This window comes from Balaenoptera ricei, chromosome 1 (assembly GCF_028023285.1).
Source record: "Balaenoptera ricei isolate mBalRic1 chromosome 1, mBalRic1.hap2, whole genome shotgun sequence".
NCBI classification, from domain to species: Eukaryota; Metazoa; Chordata; class Mammalia; order Artiodactyla; family Balaenopteridae; genus Balaenoptera; species Balaenoptera ricei.
The window spans coordinates 178,736,665-178,756,748 of NC_082639.1; the positions used below are offsets into that span (position 1 = coordinate 178,736,665).

Below are 20,084 nucleotides of genomic sequence, written 5' to 3' on the forward strand. Positions count from 1 at the left end.
AGGGGGATGCTTCAGGGAGCTGCTAGAATAAAGACTTGCAGGCAACACTGGGGACTGAGGGCAGGTGAGAAGGGCCAAAGCAAACAAGGGCTGTGGTCTTTGCTTCATCCTGATCTTTGCTCTTTTAATATTGTATCCTTTCTACTGGGGAAAGGGAATAGGCAAACGTGTATTTTAAAATTTGTTGTTGAATGATGCAAGCTGTCATCAATACCAGTTCATTAAAACAATCAAGGTTTACTCAATAAAGGGATACTACGAGTAGGACCATCTTTTTATAAGAATGATGACAGTCTATGTGATTAGGGATTAAAACAGCTCTAAAACCTGCAACAGAAAACAATGGTGAGCAAATACACAAATTATAGTTTTGATACTTCTTTAATTCACGGGATTAACTAAATAAAGAGCCTCTGCCTTGATTGTAAACACCAGTAAACAAAATGTGTTTTCGTTTCTGCAGGCACCTTTAATTGCGGAACAAATCTTATACACCCACCACCGAGTCAGGTTAATTCAACACTTCTGTGGGCAATGCTTCTGTTTGAGACAGGTGTCTTAGTTAAATAAACTAATAATTTTGCAAGGAGAAGTACAAAACATAATTATTTAATTGGCTGATTGTTCAACTATGTTGATTTGCATATTTGTTAGCTGCAACGTGAATAAATAGTTTGTATACGTGTACCCTACCGTTCAAATAATGAAGTCACTCTTGGGAGTAGCATCTCCTAATGTGTGTTAATAGATGTCGCATAAGAAGGACTATCTAGTTAAATAAGGTTGAAAAATGTGAGGTAAAAGAAAATGAGATAGTTTTGTTTCTGCAGGAGGTCTAGTATCCTGAAATGAGATGATGGCCGTCTTCACTATCAGGTACACTGGGCTCTGCTTTACGAACTGTATGTGGAATCCCCCATTTTTACAGGGGAAACATCTCAGGGGCATTAGTGTCCGAGAAGCACATTTGGGAAAATGCTATTTAGAGCTGTCTTAACAATAAGCAGGGGCTTCCCTGGTGGCGCAGTGGTTGAGAATCTGCTTGCGAATGCAGGGGGCACGGGTTCGAGCCCTGGTCTGGGAAGATCCCACATGCCGCGGAGCAACTGGGCCCGTGAGCCACAACTACTGAGCCTGCGCGTCTGGAGCCTGTGTTCCGCAACAAGAGAGGCCGCGATAGTGAGAGGCCCGCACACCGCGATGAACAGTGGCCCCCACTTGCCGCAACTAGAGAAAGCCCTTGCACAGAAACGAAGACCCAACACGGCCAAAAATAAATAAATAAATAAATAAAAATTTAAAAAAATAAAGGAATTCCTTAAAAAAAAACAAAAAAAAACACAATAAGCAGGTATCTTTTTTTAAAAATTTTTATTGGAGTATAGTTGCTTTACAATGTTGTGTTAGTTTCTACTGTACAGTAAAGTGAATCAGCCATACGTATTCATATATCCCTTCTTTTTTGGATTCCCTTCCCACTTAGGTCACCACAGAGCACTGAGTAAAGTTCTGTGCTGTACAGTAGGTTCTCATTAGTTATCTATTTTATACATAGTATCAATAGTGTTTATATGTCAATCCCAATCTCTCAATTCCTCCCACCCCCCCTTTCCCCCTTGGTATCCATATGTTTGTTCTCTAGTCTGTGTCTCTATTTCTGCTTTGTAAATAAGATCGTCTATACCAGTTTTTTCAGATTCCACATATATGTGTTAATATATGATATTTGTTTTTCTGACTAAATTTTTTCTGGCTAGTCACACCATTCTGCAATCAGCACACAGGCAGGAAAATGAATTAAAGAAGCATATGTTTTTGTTTTCTACATCTCTGTGCCTCTACCCCCCTTTCTTACACACACACACACAATACTCTGTATAGCTTCTTCTGGTAAACATGCAAACCTCTTTTTGTCCCCTTTTATTACAGGCATATTGACAGGCTTGCTACCCTTCAAAAACTATGCAGTAACCCTAGCTGCTTGCACTTTGGCTGGCTGTACCGAGAGCTCGCATGCACTGAACATCTCTACTCCACAAGAAGGTAAAGTAATTTCAAAGGTCTTGACTTCCACATTTGTCATGAATAATAAAATAGGAGAAGAGCTAAATGCTGCAAGGCCATTTGCTACAAAACCCCAACCTAATTTGATGACAAAGTGCATTGCCAGGCCATAATTGCTCCATTTTTTGGGGGGGAGCGAAAATGAATCAAACTCCATACCCTTTAATGACATGCATCTTTAATAGCTGTAATGCAGATTAATGGGCTTTTTAATTGCTGTTACATTGTTCATGCAAGAGCCTTGTCATTAATATGAAGCATCTGAAAGATTAATGAAAGCTTCCTCATTTTACTATGGCTCAGAAGTAAATCTAGAGACAGTCTGACTAAAAAGAATTGATTGTATGGCACAGTATGAAATTGAGAATCAAACGGTTGATTTCCATGGTCTCTTTTAACTGCTAAACACCAGCATGAGCAACAATTATTTCAGTGTGATAGAACCTCCAAACACCAATCGAGGCATTATTAATCACGTCCTGGTTCCTTCCGACTCAAGTCACACTTTTGTTGTACTTGGAACTTACAAACTGTTGGCATAAATTAATGTTTCAAAAAGCATACATTTAGGAAGGCAGTGGGAAAGAGAAAATATTTTAGCACTCTAAAGAGAAAGCTTTGCTCAAGCATCAGAATGCATCTCTTCAAGAAATAACAGCTCTCAAAACATTTAAAGCATTGTTACTTTGTATTTCTCTCTCCTGGATGAGAGGGATTAACACATTTCTCTTACTGTCTAGTTGTAAAGTTATTCAGGAGACTTAAAACCTTGATCTTTAGGGAAAAAGAGTCTGCCAGTCTCTCTCTTTTTCACTATCCCTCCACCCACCCCTTACCCACTTCCTCTTCTTCCCCCCCTCCTTCTTTTAAATCCTTAAAGCAAGTACCACTCGCACAGAAAATGTGTAAATAAAGACAATGGAGGCACTTCCCTGGCAGTTCAGTGGTTAAGACTCCGCGCTCCCAATGCAGGGGGCACAGTTTCTATCCCTGATCAGGGAACTAAGATCCCGCATGCCACACCAGGTGGCCAAAAAAAAAAAAAAAAAAAAAAGAAGACAATGGCTCATCTGATGAAACCAGGACAGAAAAGAAGATTTTGTAAAATCCTTCTTGTGACAATTTGTTCATGCCTTGCACCTGACCTCACCAGACCACCCTCACCTGGGCTACAGCATTGGCAACCCATCTTCCGTGTTTTCTCAATGTTCTCTCCATCTGGTCTACCAAGACTAGCACTGTTTTTCTTATTGTGTCTTTGCTTCTGCTGAGGCATATATCATTATTCCCTTTTCCAGTTACTTCCACCAACTTCAATATGGCACAGATTGTCCTATATCTCACTCTTTTCTCCACATCCACTACATCCTCTGTCCATGTCTTGCCTGGTACCCTCCAAACCTACCTCACAGCTCAACCCCAGAAGGATTCCTGCTCATTCAGTTCACCATTTTTTTCCCATTATTTCAGGATTTCCCAATTTCTAGTTTTTCCTTAAATTTATTACTAATTTACTGAACGATAGGTATGTTTAGGATCAATTTCTAAAAGTTTTTTTAGTTCTTGTGACTCCAATTCATTGACCATTACAGAAAATGAACAGGCCCACTTTATACTAAAAAAAAAAACTCAACATACGTTATAGTTTTCATATGTAATTAATTTAATTCTGTATTTTCTGGCTATTTCTATGACTACATATAGGTTTTTTTAATATCGATTATGAACCACTCTCCCTAGCATTGCCCATCTTAGATCAAAAGCTCCTCAAGGGTAGGGATTCTGTCTAATTTGCTTTAAAAGTCACAGCCCAAGTAGAGATTATGTGTTAATAATACTTGTGATGAAGTAACACAAGCATCAGTAAAGTGAACTAGTGTAAATACTCCCTGTCCATCATTGAGGCAAATTCTCATAAATTCAGGACAGGTATTTAGTACTGTTCCTAAAGCAATTACTGACAAGCTGCCCACGAATCAAGAACATTTCCATGCTTGGGATTTCAGGTTTATTCCATGATTTATTGGTTTGGGTCTGAAAAGTTTGAATTAGAAAAGTAAACTAAAATTAGACTCTCTATATCTTTTTAATTTTTCCCACAGCACCACAAGAGGTTCAGCCACCAGTAGCCAAATCCCTTCCCAATTCTTTGTTACTCTCCTGGAATCCACCCAAAAAGGCAAATGGTATTATAACTCAGTACTCTTTATATATGGATGGGATACTAATCTATTCAGGCAATGGAGAGAGCTACACAGTCACAGGTAAGACTTCTATAGGTATCAGTAAATAGTTATAGTCTATATTAAAGACTATATATTAGTATGTATTATATATACTTACAAATTAATATATATATTTCAGTATATATATATATAATAGTATATAGTATATATATTATATATATATTACATATATAATATATGTATATATATATATAAAATAGTTATCTGAGAATGCAGTTTCAAAAGTTGGGTTACTTAGTTTTGTCTCCTGTTAAATCACTAAAATTCCATGACCTTTGCGGTTACATTACACTTACAGTGAAGCCAAAGCTGGAAAAACGGAAAAGGGCTCACGTTGGCTCCCTTCCCCCTCCCCCAAGACTCTTACTGCATGTTCTCTACCATTGTCCCACCACTCCTCACCTGAATCCTTCTACTAATATACCTTTGCACAGGTGCAGAGGGGGGTTTGGAAATGTATACTATCAACACAGACAGATCAGCATATGACTCCTCTGCCTCTAACTGATCACAAGATTGAAGCTGAGACCCAGTGTGGTCCCCAGCCGTGCTCGCAGTACAGTGATGTCATTTCAATTCAATTGATGTCATGTCAATCCAATTGAGGCGATGATGTCATTTCAAACAAATGCCACTGGCGCATGAATTAACCACTTTAAAATCCTCATGAATGTGGAATAAGCTTAAGACTCAGAAGTGTGACTCAGTGTGGTCTGAATTTGAGACCATTTGGGAAGAAACATAGCATATCTGCCTAGATCATATTATAAAGTGTCATGACACTTAAGAAAAGTGAATTGTTGGAAACCTTGTGAAACACGAGGCCTGTATTATGTATGTTGTCTGGTGCCTGAATCGAGTTTATATTTGTATGGTAATAGTGGTTATATATTTTATGGTATTTTAGATATTATATGTGACTATTAGGTGAGACATCATTAATCAAATATTGATTGATGAAACACTGAGGCCTTAGAGAGATTAAATTCTTCATGAAAGGTCATAACAGGTTAGCATCAGAGACAGGATTAATTGTTTATGTATTCACTCCTCCACATTAATGCCAGGTACTAAGGTGGTAACAGAGGACCAGCCAGACATTGCCTCCCCTCAGCCCCTTGATGCTCATGATTTCATGGCAACACATACAGATGCAGGAATGAGGCATATTGGGACAGGGCTATGGCATTCATCTAATTGCTTTCTCTGAATTTATATTTTTTGTATCCTCTCTAGTCTGAGAGGCTTCAAAGCACAAGAACTATTACATTTATATTTCATTCATCATGGTTGGATAGAATTCTGTAATACTTATTCTGTGAGGTAGGTGTTATCATTACCCCCGTTTTACAAATGAGGAAATTGAGGCACAGAAAGGTGAAGCAACTTCCTTCAGGCCACACAGCCTGTGAGAGGTAGACTTTGATACCGTCTCAAGTATTCTGACTAATGATGAGTATGTGGTCTTAAAACAAGTTATTTAACTTCTGAGACTTAGTTTCTGAAACAGTAAAATAGAAATAACTGCAATTTTCAGGATTTTGAAGGGAACTAGATCTATAAAAACACCTAGCATGTTCTTAGTAAACTTAGTAAAGAGAACTGAACTAAAAAATAAATACTAAAGCTAAAAATAGATTACCCTTGCCCTAGGATTATCTGAAGGCATTATTTTAACTAAAAGTTATTGGCCATAGAAATTATTTCAGAAGAAATGAAAACACATCATGGAATGAACTTTACCCATATATTAATCATTATTACACAAAATACTTCTTTAGAACCAAAATTGTCATCATGCGTAATGGGGAAGCACACCTTTTAAGCCCATTGTAGACATTTCCTCCAAGAAGCCTTCTTGGACTCCCAAATATGAGTTAGGTATGCCCCCTGTGTGCTCACTGAGTGCCTTTATGCTCCCCCCTCCTTTTTTTTGGTTTGCGTTGTCTTGAATAAGGCTGTTTGTTTACTTGTCAGTTTGCCCTACTAAACCATGGGCATCATAAGGACAGGGCCATGTCTGCCTTGTTCATCACTGCATCTCCAGGACTGATTACAGGGAAGGTATAGAACAAACAGTGCTGAATAAGTGAATGAATGAAGTCAGATGACTCCTGGGAACAAAGAAAGAAGATTTCAAATTAGGGGAGTGGGTGGGGAGTAGGAGTAGGGTGGATTAAAAACAAAGCAGTAAGGTAAAGAGAGGCGAGAAAAAGGTAGAAACCAGAGAAAAAGAAACTAAGATCCTTTTTCTGTGCAGAAGCGAATGCTGACCTAGTCCACAGAGAAGTGGTGTGTGATGGCAGGTCTAAAAGTGTGGGCCTTGAAGATTTCCAAAATGTGCAGAATGCCACATGATGTGACACTCCAAAGCCAGAAAAAGAAAAGGGTGGGGAGGAGAGGAGGCTAGAATTCACACTGATTTCTCATACCACATAAAAAATGAAACTAATTCTGTATTACGTTGACTTGAATCCTTAACAGACCCATGTGACTATAGTATCTGCATTGAAAGATCATGGCAAATGTTAGCATAGTATAAGAGATGCCCCAGATATAATATAAAGAAAGTGGAATATTTTTATAGAGTCCTTAACCGTCTTCTCTAACTACAGTGATAATGGTTTCTTCGGTGGTTTTCATCCTTCAGGTAGATTTTTAAAGATTATTTCTCTGATAAGACTCATAACATTATTTCCTATGTCCTCCTTGGCATCTCAAAGGCAACTATATTTCTTATTGCTTTTATCTCCAAATGGCAGAAGATACGAAGTACAGTAGGAATACAGTATTGGTCACTAAGGAGAGGAACTAAGCCAAAAACGTTACGATGGGGTTCAAAGTTATACATGATGATTCAAGTGTCATAGCCAGCAAAGCTGAGGCCCAGAGACGCCAAGAAATCCTAGTCAGTAATTGGAAGAACTGATTCAAATCTGGGTCTCTCTGGCCTCAAAGTCCATACATTTCATCTCTACACATGCTACTTATTGAACACATTTTATTATTCCTCACAACAACTCTGAAAGGGAGATGGAAGCTTGATTACAAACCCCAGAGCACCTATGTTAATCTTCTAGGGCTGCCATAACCAAATACCACAGACTGGATGGCTTAAACAATAGAAATTTATTTCTCATAGTTCTGGAGGCTAGAAGTCCAAGATCAAGGTGTTGGCAGGTTTGGTTTCTCTTGGGACCTCTCTCCTTGACTTGCAGACAGCCACTTTCTCCCTGCATCCTCACATGGTCTTTCTTATGTGTACACCCCTGCTGTCTCTTCCTCTTCCTTTAGGGGCATCAGAACCATTGGATTAGGGCCCTATCCCTATAACCTCAGTTAACCTTCATCACGTCTTTAAAAGCCCTATCTCTGTAAATCAACTAAACTCCAGTATAAAATAAAAATTGAATTAAAAAAAGCCCTATCTCCAAATGTAGTCACACTGGGGGTTAAGGCTTCAACATGTAAATTTTGGAGAACACAATTCAGTTTGTAACAGCACCCAAAAGTGAGTGTTTTCTGCTGAATGTCCGCTTTTCTTGAGATTCTCCAATGGCATGCAAGTTAAATAAAATGGTCTTTTAGATATCTTTCAACTCTTTCAAGATTTTGTATCTGTGATATACATTACATTTAGGTCATTTATGTCTTCAAAATTCACCTGTCCACTAGGAATCACAGAAAAGAAGAATGGGAAAGGGAATCTGGCTGGTTGAAGTCAGCCCGGAGAAAACTGATGGAGAAAACTGCTCTAGCATTGGGTCTCACTTTAGCCTCTACAGACACTTTAAATCCTGCCACGTTTCATCATAAAATGTATCCACGATGCTATTGGTACTCGTTGCTTGTCTTTGTGCCAGGATTTTTGTGGCATAATGTCCTTTCCATTCTGAGTAGCTTGTGGATGGAACTTCTATTCTGTTCTATTCTATTGGCTATGGCTGGTGCTGTCAGTAATAGCAAGAGTTTAGGGTCAATGAAGTGGATCTCTCCAGTGCTGAAATGTCAATTCATAGAGAGACTGAGAAATGAAAGATGTAGTCTACTAGATTTATGAAATGAAAGATGTAGACTACTAGATAAGTAGCATGTGTAGAGAAATAATTGATAGCATTTTTTAGTTATAAAAGTAACATATGCTTACTGAAGATCATTTAAAATATGCAGATATCTAATACCTGATAATCCCACCTTACAGATAGAAACTCTTAGTATTTGATGTAATTCCTTCCAGCACTTTATTCATTTTAACAAAATTGAGCTATACTGTATAATTTGGAATCCTTGCATATTCCCTTAATATGAATATATCTCACACCACAAGGATTTTTCTAAAAATATCTTGAAATATTTTAATAATGTTATATTCGATCTTATGAATGTACATTAATGCATTTAACCACTTAAAAATTCAAAATTTCTAATTTATCTCATTTTAAATATTTTGTGATAAATATTACTGTACATAAATCTTTGCTTGCTAGATCTCTAAACAGGGAATAGCTGAGTCAAAGGTAACAAACTTTTTCAGAATATTTGATATACATTTTTGCATTGTTTTCCAGAAAAGTTCATAAACAGTGAATGCTACATGCTTACATCTTTGACAGTTTTACAACCTGAAAATATTATTTTTATTTGCATGTTTAGCTACTAGTTTACTGCATACTTTTGTATGATGATTAGTGATTTATATTTGATTCAGCTGATCATAGTACGGATGAGCAAAAATTTAATAGGGGTAAGGATTCAGTTTGAAACTTCTTTAAGAGCTGTGTTTCATACCCTGTTTTTCCTGGCTACAGTCACCTGCACTATTTACAGTTCTTTGTCTTCTACACCATCAAAAACTTGCTTAATGACTTGGCTAGTGTCCCCTCCTAAATATTCAAGGTGTCAACCTTTCTTTTCTCACTCCTACTCCATTTATTTGTAGCTTCCTTTTAAGTTTCCACATAGAACAAACACTTTTCCGTTATGCATAAAAAAATGGATCTTGCCGCCATGGTGGATACAGGTCAAAGTAAATGCATTTCAATTCAAAAGCCACTTAACATCTAGGTGGCTGGAATGTTTTTCTTCTTTCTCTTAAATATGAAGCATTAAAAGTCAAAGGCAGTGCTGCACCTTGAGTTAGTACAAAATATATTTAAAAATGCATACAGTTCAAATTTTTGCCTTGCATAGGCCATAAGCTAGTAAAATGGTGGGTCAGTTATGACACTGAAAAATGAATCCAGTTAGAGAACCTCCCAAAGGCTGTTGATGTTCGCTATAATAAATAGCACACACTTGAAGTCAAACTTTTTCATTCTGTATTCAAAGGTAATGGATTTTTCGTAACCATAGTAACCTTGGGGTATTTCTGGATAAATACATGAGGTATATACATTCTAGTTTTAGTTTTGAATATAAACTACCACATTATGTATTACTAATAATATGAAAAATAGGCTGTAGGTTAGTATAATGACAGCTTAAACTAGTATGCATTTTTCTCCTGCAAAAAATAAATATTTATCAAAAGTATAGGTTCAATTAATTTTCCCCCCAGTTTTGTGGTATTCTGGTGGTGCCATTTATCTTTTTTTGCAAGATCTCCATTAATCTCTTATTTCTGTCTCATAACAGATTTTTAAGAATTTCAAGGTAAAAACAATTGTGCTTTAAAGCTTATGATTAAAAACATTATTGAAAGATTGAAGGACCTATATTGATATCAACAGCAGAGCTATTGTGGCGCCACTTAAGATGTGTGTATACCGTATGTTCATAAAGGGGGAGGAAAAAAGAAACCTTTTGTGAGTCTGTTCACAACATACTGGGATTGTTTCAAAGTTCAGGCTAGATAGCTTACTGATTGATGATGACCATCCGAACTGTAGCCAACCAGATCATTCTCATTTTAAATGAATGCCCTAGTAGAAACTGGCAGTCTTTAAGAAGTTCGTGAGATAGTTCACAGAAGCCTACAAAGTTTTTGGAAACAAGGATAGCAAGATGGCGGTAACCTGAAGAAGTATACTACGAGCATGACAGGGAGGTTTATGTGAGTTGTGTTGACCAGTGAAGAAAGAATAGGGATCCCTCAGGACAACTCTTTTCTTACTGTGTAAGTGGTTCTTAGTTAACCCAACCTAAACCTTTGCTGCTTACAAATACGAGAATTTCAAAGGGGGAAACGTCAAAAGGGATTCCCTAAAAATTATATCTGACACCAAACCTTAAAACATGAACATTTTCAAGTGTATTATCTCATAAATCTATAGTAGCCTTATGATTGAATAAGAGTGACTGATTTCCAGCACCATTGATGGCATCTTCCCATCACCATTAGGACCTGAGATTCTATCACTAAGACTGAGCCACTAAGACAAGGATAATAGTGGTATAAGGAGTGTGTGTGTGTGTGTGTGACTGAGTATGAGAGAGAGACAGACAGATAGAAAGACAAAGGCAGAGGCAGAGAGAGAGAAGAGAAAGAGAGAAGAAAAGCAGATGAATTCCTGGTAAAGTCAGATAGACAGTAAGTATTTATATCTTTAACCCCTAAAAGTGCTAAAACGTTTTTTTTGGTCTTATTTGCCAAGGTCAGAAAGGACCATGTATAAACAGCAAAATAAAAATGTTCATCTTGAACCTTCCAAACACTTAAGTCTTACGATGAGACATTTATGATAGAAGAAGCTGTATTGCTTATGGCACAATAAAAAAAGTGTTCAAAGGTTAGGTACTTCTAACCAAACATTATAAGAAACCTTATCAACACTCTACAAATTTGAGCTAAATTATATTCATTCACACTGATGGCTTACAAAACATCTTTTCTTAGCAAAACAAAACTTCACTTTAACCTTGATATTTTCTTTCATTTTGCATTTTTGAATACCACAATGCAGTGATTCTAAATCACTCCTCTTACATAAAGTAATGTTACTGAGGGGAATACTGTTAACATGCTTGTGTTCTAACCCATAAGCCAGAGTATTAATAAGACAGAGTATGTGAGGGTTTTCAGGTAAGGCAGTGATCTCATCTATGAGTGATGGTGCCTCCCTATTACAAACTAATTCATACTTTGTGCCCTTTTGATGTCACTAACATAGTGTTAAATTATATAAAGTCTAAGAAACCTAGAGGATACAAGGAAAAAAGTCCAAATAATGAAAAGAAGTGAAAGCCTTCAGAGGCCAAGTTACTAAGCTGCTAACTCTGTGATCAAAGACTCCAGAAGAGTTGTTTAAAGTTTAGCCACAGCCCTGACCCTTGGGTTAACAAACAATGGATGCTTTACTTTAAAAAGCCCTATTCACTTAGTAACAAAGGGTCAAGTGAAGTGAAATAACTTGTACAGAATGTTTAAATATCAGTTGTGATTGTAAACAATACAACCAAAGTGTTATTCTTATTTTCAGATGTTTCTCCAGTGCACAAGTATGTGAAGAAATTAAATATGTTTAAATTTATATCTTAAGATCTGTACCCAAATATTACCTGTGATCTGTTAACCTAATTGATGAATATTATACTCTTAAATGGTAGGAAAAGTCTCTCTATTTGAAGGGATTTCAGAGGAATAGTGGGAATCAGATCCAGTTAGAAAAGTAGTGGAGTTAAATCCTGAAAAAGGTGATGGAATGTCTTCTTTCTCTTTTTAAAAAAAAAAACTTATTATTTTATATTGGAGTATAGCCAATTAACAATGTTGCGATAGTTTCAGGTGCATAGCAAAGGGACTCAGCCATGCATATGCATGTATCCATTCTCCCCCAGACCCCCCCTCCCATCCGGGCTGCCATATAACATTGAGCAGAGTTCCCTGTGCTATACTGTAGGTCCTTGTTGGTTATCCTTTTTAAATATAGCAGTGTGTACATGTCAATCCCAAACTCCCTGAGTATCCCTTCCCTCTACCCTCCCCGCCCGGGAACCATAAGTTCATTCTCTAAGTCTGTGAGTCCATTTCTGTTTTGTCAAGACGTTCATTTGTATCATTTCTTTATAGATTCCGCATATAAGCGATATCATACGATATTTTTCTTTTTCTGTCTGACTTATGAATGTTTACTTCCATTGAGAGCTTTACAAATAGAACCTGCCTGCTATTTTGAGCATTAAGAACTGCCATTATTTTAAATTTATTTCTTAAAGCTTCTTAATTGAATGATAAATTCACACCAAAAACATATCTTAAGTATACAGCTTGACGAATATTCTCAAACTGAACACACCCATGGAACCAGCACCCAGATCAAGACACAGAACATTCTTGGCACCCTAGAGGCCCCCCATTTTTGCCCTCATGTCTTATCTCTTGACTCAGGTGACTGTTTTCCTGATCATTTAGCATAGACTGTTTTTGTTTGTTTTGCTGTTTTGTATTTAATATGAATGGAATCAGACAGTGTGTTCTTTCTTCACTGGTTTCTTTTGGAGAATGGCGGAGGGAGAGTGAATCAGTGGAACAATCCTTTGTATTCCTGCACGTATATCCTGAACCCTCTGACCTCCAAGCTGTTGCTATGACAGTGTCAGCTGTTATAGTCCTACCTTCCAGAAAGCCATTGGAATATTTGTGAAATGAACCATCTACCTCCTTCTCCAAGTCCAGAACTGGGAACTAACTATAGAGAAGCTCCATCTATGAAATTAGAACTTAGCACATGGAACCACTGGCCTGTGTTCACCAGCAAAAAACTTCTAAGTGTCCACGAATGGAATATTGTGTGGCCATACACCTCAGGATGCTGTAGAAGAATATTTAATAATGTGGAAAGGTGTTAAAAACAAACACTTCAACAGCACGTAATATGTGAATCTATTTTAGTAAAATATATGTGTACACATGTGTATGTATACATGGATGTGAACACATACGTATATGAATATGTATGTCTAGGGATATACACCAAAGTCTTAACAGTGCTTATCTCCCAGTAATGGGATTCTAGTGTTTCCTTTCCTTTTTTTGAAGGGGTCTTTTTATCTTTTAAATTTACTACAGTTTGGATATCATCTGAATTTTTGTAGTATTTTTCCAAATTTTAATATATATGATAAAATTGGTACAATGGATATTTCAGGAATCTGATTGCATTCACCTATCAGTACTTATCTGTTAGTTCTCTCTAGTCTTTACTTTGATATTTAATCAGGTAGATCACCTTACTCATTTCCTTCTAGCCAGTATCAAGTGTGGTATTCTCCATACCTCTAGCACGATCTACCCCCATTAAAACGTTACCCATATATGATGATCTAGCTCAATTCCCACATCTTCCTTTGATTCACAGATTCTTATCATTTTCCTACAAATTTGTCACTTGAATACATTCTGTCTTGCAATGTTAACTTATTTTAAAAGCGATAAATCTTGATTCCAAACAAGAGTGTAGGTACATTGAGTACAGTTATCATGTTATTTATTTTCATGATCGCTATAGTAGGTAGCCTAGGAATAAGGACCCAATTGGCCTCTAATAATCTCTTATTGGATTGAGTTGAAATGAATTGAATTAAATTGACGAACACTGAGAATCAGTAAATTAATATTTTAAAGTAAATGACAACAAACACTGATGCATAATTCAGAAGTAATTAATATGCTAAATGTAGTAAACAGTTTTAATGAGGTAGGCTGTTCCTGTAGCTTCGTAGAATATTTCATTTAATTATACAATATGTAGCAAATTCTTTTTTTGGCTAAACTACTTGTGTAAATTTGCTAGGACTGCTATAACAGAGTATCGTGGGAGAAATTGATTGTATCACAGTTCTAGAGGCTAGAAGTCCCATATCAATGTGTTGGTGAAGGTTGGCCCCTTCAAGGGGCTGTAAGGGAGAATCTGTTTCATGCCTCTCCCCTAGCTTCTGGTGGTTTGCTGGCAATCTTGGGTGTTCTGTGACTTGTAGAAGCATCTCCCTGATCTCTGCCTTCATCTTCACATGGTATTCTCCTTGTGTGCTGCCTGTGTGGAAATTTCCCCTTTTTATAAGAACGCAAGTCATATTGGATTAGGGCCCACCCTGATGACTTCATCTTTTTTTTTTTAACTTTTACGTTGGAGTATAGTTGATTAACAGTGTTGTGTTAGTTTCAGGTGTATAACAGAGTGATTCAGTTATACATATACATGTGTCTATTCTTTTTCAAATTCTTTTCCCAATTAGGTTGTTACAGAATATTGACACGAGTTCCCTGTGCTATACAGTAGGTCCTTGTTGGTTATCGATTTTATTTTATTTTTTTGAACTTTATTTCTTTATACAGCAGGTCCTTATTGTCTATTTTATACATATTAGTGTATATATGTCAATCCCAATCTCCCAATTCATCCCACCATCACCCCCACCCCCGCTTTCCCCCCTTGGTGTCCATACATTTGTTCTCTACATCTGTGTCTCTATTTCTGCCTTGCAAACAGGTTCATCTGTACCGTTTTTCTAGATTCCACATATATGCGTTAATATACGATATTTGTTTTTCCCTTTCTGACTTATTTCACTCTGTATGACAGTCTGTAGGTCCATCCACATCGCTACAAATGATCCAGTTTTGTTCCATTTTATGGCTGAGTAATATTCCATTGTATATATGTACCACATATTCTTTATCCATTCATCTGTCAATGGGCATTTAGGTTGCTTCCATGACCTGGCTATTGTAAATAGTGCTGCAATGAACACTGGGGTGCAAGTGTCTTTTTGAATTATGGTTTTCTCTGGGTATATGCCCAGTAGTGGGATGGCTGGGTCATATGGTAATTCTATTTTTAGTTTTTTAAGGAACCTCCATACTGTTCTCCATAGTAGCTGTATCAATTTACATTCCCACCAGCAGTGCAAAAGTGTTCCCTTTTCTCCACACCCTCTCCAGCATTTGTTGTTTGCACATTTTCTGATAATGCCCATTCTAACCAGTGTGAGGTGATACCTCATTGTAGTTTTGGTCTGCATTTCACTAATAAATAGTGATGTTGAGAAGTTTTCATGGGACTCTTGGCCATCTGTATGTCTTCTTTGGAGAGATGTCTATTTAGGTCTTCTGTCCATTTGTTGATTGGGTTTTTTGTTTTTGTGATATTGAGTTGCATAAGCTGTTTATATATTTCGGAGATTAATCCTTTGTCCATTGATTCGTTTGCAAATTATTCTCCCATTCTGAGGGTTCTCTTTTCGTCTTGTTTATTATTTCCTTTGCTGTGCAAAAACTTTTAAGTTTCATTAAGTCCCATTTGTTTATTTTTGTTTTTATTTCCATTACTCTGGGAGGTGGGTCAAAAAAATCTTGCTGTGGTTTATGTCAAAGAGCGTTCTTCCTATGTTTTCCTCTAAGAATTTTATAGTGTATTTAATCCATTTTGATTTTATTTAGGTCTTTAATCTGTTTTGAGTTTGTTTTTGTGTATGGTGTTAGGGAGTGTTCTAATTTCATTCTTTTACATGTAGCTGTCCAGTTTTCCCAGCACCACTTATTGAGAAGGCTGTCTTTTCTCCATCGTATATCCTTGCCTCCTTTGTCATAGATTACTTGACCATACGTGCATGGGTTTAACTCTGGGTTTTCTATCCTGTTCCATTGATCTATATTTCTGTTTTTGTGCCAGTACCATACTATCTTGATTACTGTAGCTTTTTAGTATAGTTGGAAGTCAGGGAGTCTGATTCCTCTATTTTTTTTCCCCCCCTCAAGATTGCTTTGGCTATTTGGGGTCTTTTGTGTCTCCGTACAAATTTTAAGATTTTTTTTCTTGTTCTCTAAAAAATGCCATTGGTAATTTGATAAGGATTGCATTGAATCTGTAGATTGCTTTGGGTAGTATAGTCATTTTCACAATATTGATTCTTCTAATCCAAGAACATGGTATATCGCTCCATCTGTTTGTGTCATCTTTGATTTCTTTCATCAGTGTCTTATACCTTTCTGAGTACAGGTCTTTTACCTCCTTAGGTAGGTTTATTCCTAGATATTTTATTCTTTATGTTGCAGTGGTGAATGGGATTGTTTCCTTAATTTCTCTTTCTGCTTTTTCATTGTTAGTGTATAGGAATGCAAGAGATTTCTGTGCACTAATTTTGTATCCTGCAACTTTACCAGATTCATTGATTAGCTCAAGTAGTTTTCTGGTGGCATCTTTAGGATTCTCTATGTATAGTATCATGTCATCTGCAAAGACTGACAGTTTTACTTCTTCTTTTCCAATTTGTATTCCTTTTATTTCTTTTTCTTCTCTGTTTGCCATGGCTAGGACTTCCAATACTATGTTGAATAATAGTGGTGAGAGTGGACATGCTTGTCTTTTTCCGGATCTTAGAGGAAATGCTTTCAGTTTTTCACCATTGAGGACAATGTTGGCTGTGGGTTTGTCATATATGGCCTTTACTATGTTGAGGTATGCTCTCTCTATGCCCACTTTCTGGAGAGTTTTTTTCATAAATGGGTGTTGAATTTTGTCAAAAGCTTTTTATGCATCTATTGGGATCATCACATGGTTTTTCTTCTTCAGTTTGTTAATATGGTGTATCACATTGATTGATTTGCATATATTGAAGAATCCTTGCATCCCTGGGATAAATACCACTTGATCTGTTATATGATCCGTTTAATGTGTTGTTGGATTCTCTTTGCTAGTATTTTATTGAGGATTTTTGCATCTATATTCATCAGTGATATTGGTCTGTAGTTTTCTTTTTTTTTTTTTGTAGTATCTTTGTCTGGTTTTGGTATCAGGGTGATGTTGGCCTTGGAGAATGAATTTGGGAGTGTTCCTTCCTCTGCAATTTTTGGAAGAGTTTGAGAAGGATGGGTATTAGCTCTTGTCTAAATGTTTGATAGAATTCACCTGTGAAGCCATCTGGTCCTGGACTTTTGTTTTTTGGAAGATTTTTAACCACAGTTTCAATTTCATTACTTGTGATTGGTCTGTTCATATATTCTCTGTCTTCCTGGTTCAGTCTTGGAAGGTTATACCTTTCTAAGAATTTGTCCATTTCTTCCAGGTTGTCCATTTTATTGGCATAGAGTTGCTTGTAGCAGTCTCTTAGGATGCTTTGTATTTCTGCAGTGTCCCTTGTAACTTCTCCTTTTTCATTTCTAATTTTATTGATTTGAGTCCTCTCCCTCTTTTTCTTGATGAGTCTGGCTAAAGGTTTATCAATCTTGTTTATCTTCTCAAACAACCAGCTTTTAGTTTTATCCATCTTTGCTATTGTTTTCTTTGTTTCTATTTCATTTATTTCTGCTCTGATCTTAATGATTTCTTTCCTTCTGGTAACTTTGGGTTTTGTTTGTTCTTCTTTCTCTAGTTCCTTTAGGTGTAAGGTTAGATTTTTTATTTTAGATTTTTCTTGTTTCTTGAGGTAGGATTGTATTGCTAAAATTTCCCTCTTAGAACTGCTTTTGTTGCATCCCATATGTTTTGGATCATCGTCAGTTGTCTCTAGGTATTTTTTTATCACCTCTTTGATTTCTTCAGTGACATATTGGTTATTTAGTAATGTATTGTTTAGCATCCATGTGTTTGTGTTTTTTACTTTTTTCCCCTGTAATTGATTTCTAACCTCATAGCATTGTGGTCAGAAAAGATGCTTGATATGATTTCAATTTTCTTAAATTTACCAAGGCTTGATTTGTGATGCAAGATGTGATCTATCCTAGAGAATGTTCTGTGTGCACTTGAGAAGAGAGTGTAATCTGCTGTTTTCGGATAGAATGCCCTATAAATATCAATTAAAACTATCTGCTCTATTGTGTCATTTAAAGCTTGTGTTTCCTTATTACTTTTCTGTCTGGATGAGCTGTCCATTGGTGTAAGTGAGGTGCTAAAGACCCCCACTATTATTGTGTTACTGTCGATTTCCTCTTTTATAGCTGGTAACAGTTGCCTTATGTATTGAGGTGCTCCTATGTTGGGTGCATATATATTTATAATTGTTATATCTTCTTCTTGGATTGATCCCTTGATCATTATGTAGTGTCCTTCCTTGTCTCTTGTAACATTCTTTATTTTAAAGTCTATTTTATCTGGTATGAGTATTGCTACTCCTGCTTTCTTTTGATTTCCATTTGCATGGAATATCTTTTTCCATCCCCTCACTTTTAGTCTGTATGTGTCCCTAGGTCTGAAGTGGGTCTCTTGTGGACAGTATATAGATGGGTTTTGTTTTTGTATCCATTCAGCAAGCCTGTGTCTTTTTGTTGGAGCATTTAATACTTTCATATTTAAGGTAATTATCAATATGTATGTTCCTATTACCATTTTCTTAATTGTTTTGGGGTTTTTTTTTTGTAGCTCCTTATCTTCTCTTGTGTTTCCCACTCAGAGAAGTTCCTTTAGCATTTGTTGTAGAGCTGGTTTGGTGGTGCTGAATTCTCTTAGCTTTTGCTTGTCTGTAAAGCTTTTGATTTCTCCATCGAATCTGAATGAGATCCTTGCCGGGTAGAGTAATCTTGGTCGTAGGTTCTTCCCTTTCATCACTTTACATATATTGTGCCACTCTCTTCTGGCTTGTAGAGTTTCTGCTGAGAAATCAGCTGTTAACCTTATGGGAGTTCCCTTTTATGTCATTTTTTTGTTTTTCCCTTGTTGCTTTTAATAATTTTTCTTTGTCTTTAATTTCTGTCAATTTGTTTACTATGTGTCTCAGCGTGTTTCTCCTTGGGTTTATCCTGCCTGGGACTCTCTGTGCTTCCTTGACTTGGGTAGCTATTTCCTTTCCCATGTGAGGGAAGTTTTCGACTATAATCTCTTCACATATTTTCTCGGGTCCTTTCTCTCTCTCTTCTCCTTCTGGGACCCCTATAATGTGAATGATGGTGTGTTTAATGTGTCCCAGAGGACTCTTAGGCTGTCTTCATTTCTTTTCATTCTTTTTTCTTTATTCTGTTCCATGGCAATGAATTCCACCATTCTGTCTTCCAGGTCACTTACCTATCCTTCTGCCTCAGTTACTCTGTTTTGGATTCCTCCTAGTGTATTTTTCATTTCAGTTATTGTATTGTTCATCTATGTTTGTGTGTTCTTTAATTTTTCTAGGTCTTTGTTAAACATTTCTTGCATCTTCTCAATCTTTGCCTCCATTCTTTTTCCAAAGTCCTAGATCATCTTCACTATCATTATTCTGAATTCTTTTTCTGGAAGGTTGCCTATCTACTTCATTTAGTTGCTTTTCTGGGATTTTATCTTGTTCCTTCATCTGCTACATAGTCCTCTGTCTTTTCATTTTGTCTGTCTTTCTGTGAATGTGGTTTTCTTTCCACAGGCTGCAGGATTGTAGTTCTGCTTTCTTCTGCTGTCTGCCCTCTGGTGGATGAGCTATCTAAGAGGCTTGTGCAATCTTCCTGGTGGGAAGGACTGGTGGTGGGTAGAGCTGGATGTTGCTCTGGTGGGAAGAGCTCAGTAAATCTTTAATCCACTTGTCTGATAATGGGTGGGGCTGAGTTCCCTCCCTGTTGGTTGTTTGGCCTGAGGTGACCCAGCACTGGAGCCTACAGGCTCTTTGGTGGGGCTAATGGTGGACTCTGGGAGGGCTCATGCCAAGGAGTACTTCCCAGGACTTCTGCTTCCAGTGTCCTTGTCCCCATGGTGAGCCACAGCTGCCCCCTACCTCTGCAGGAGACTCTCTGACACTAGCAGGAAGGTCTGGTTCAGTCTCCTCTTGGGTTACTGCTCCTTCCCCCTGAGTCCTGATGCGCACACTACTTGTGTGTGCCCTCCAAGAGTGGAGTCTCTGTTTCCCCCAGTCCTGTCAAAGTCGTGCAATCAAATCCCA

General features: G+C 37.1%; 1 protein-coding gene across 1 annotated transcript in view; it reads left to right on the forward strand.

Moving 5' to 3' along the window:
* USH2A (usherin) overlaps positions 1–20,084 on the forward strand; it is a 775,536-nt gene that overhangs the window by 350,236 nt on the left and 405,216 nt on the right. The window contains exons 30-31 of the mRNA XM_059905730.1: positions 1,930–2,043; positions 4,167–4,328. Of these exons, the coding sequence (XP_059761713.1) occupies positions 1,930–2,043; positions 4,167–4,328 (276 nt within the window). The remainder of the gene's footprint in view (positions 1–1,929; positions 2,044–4,166; positions 4,329–20,084) is intronic.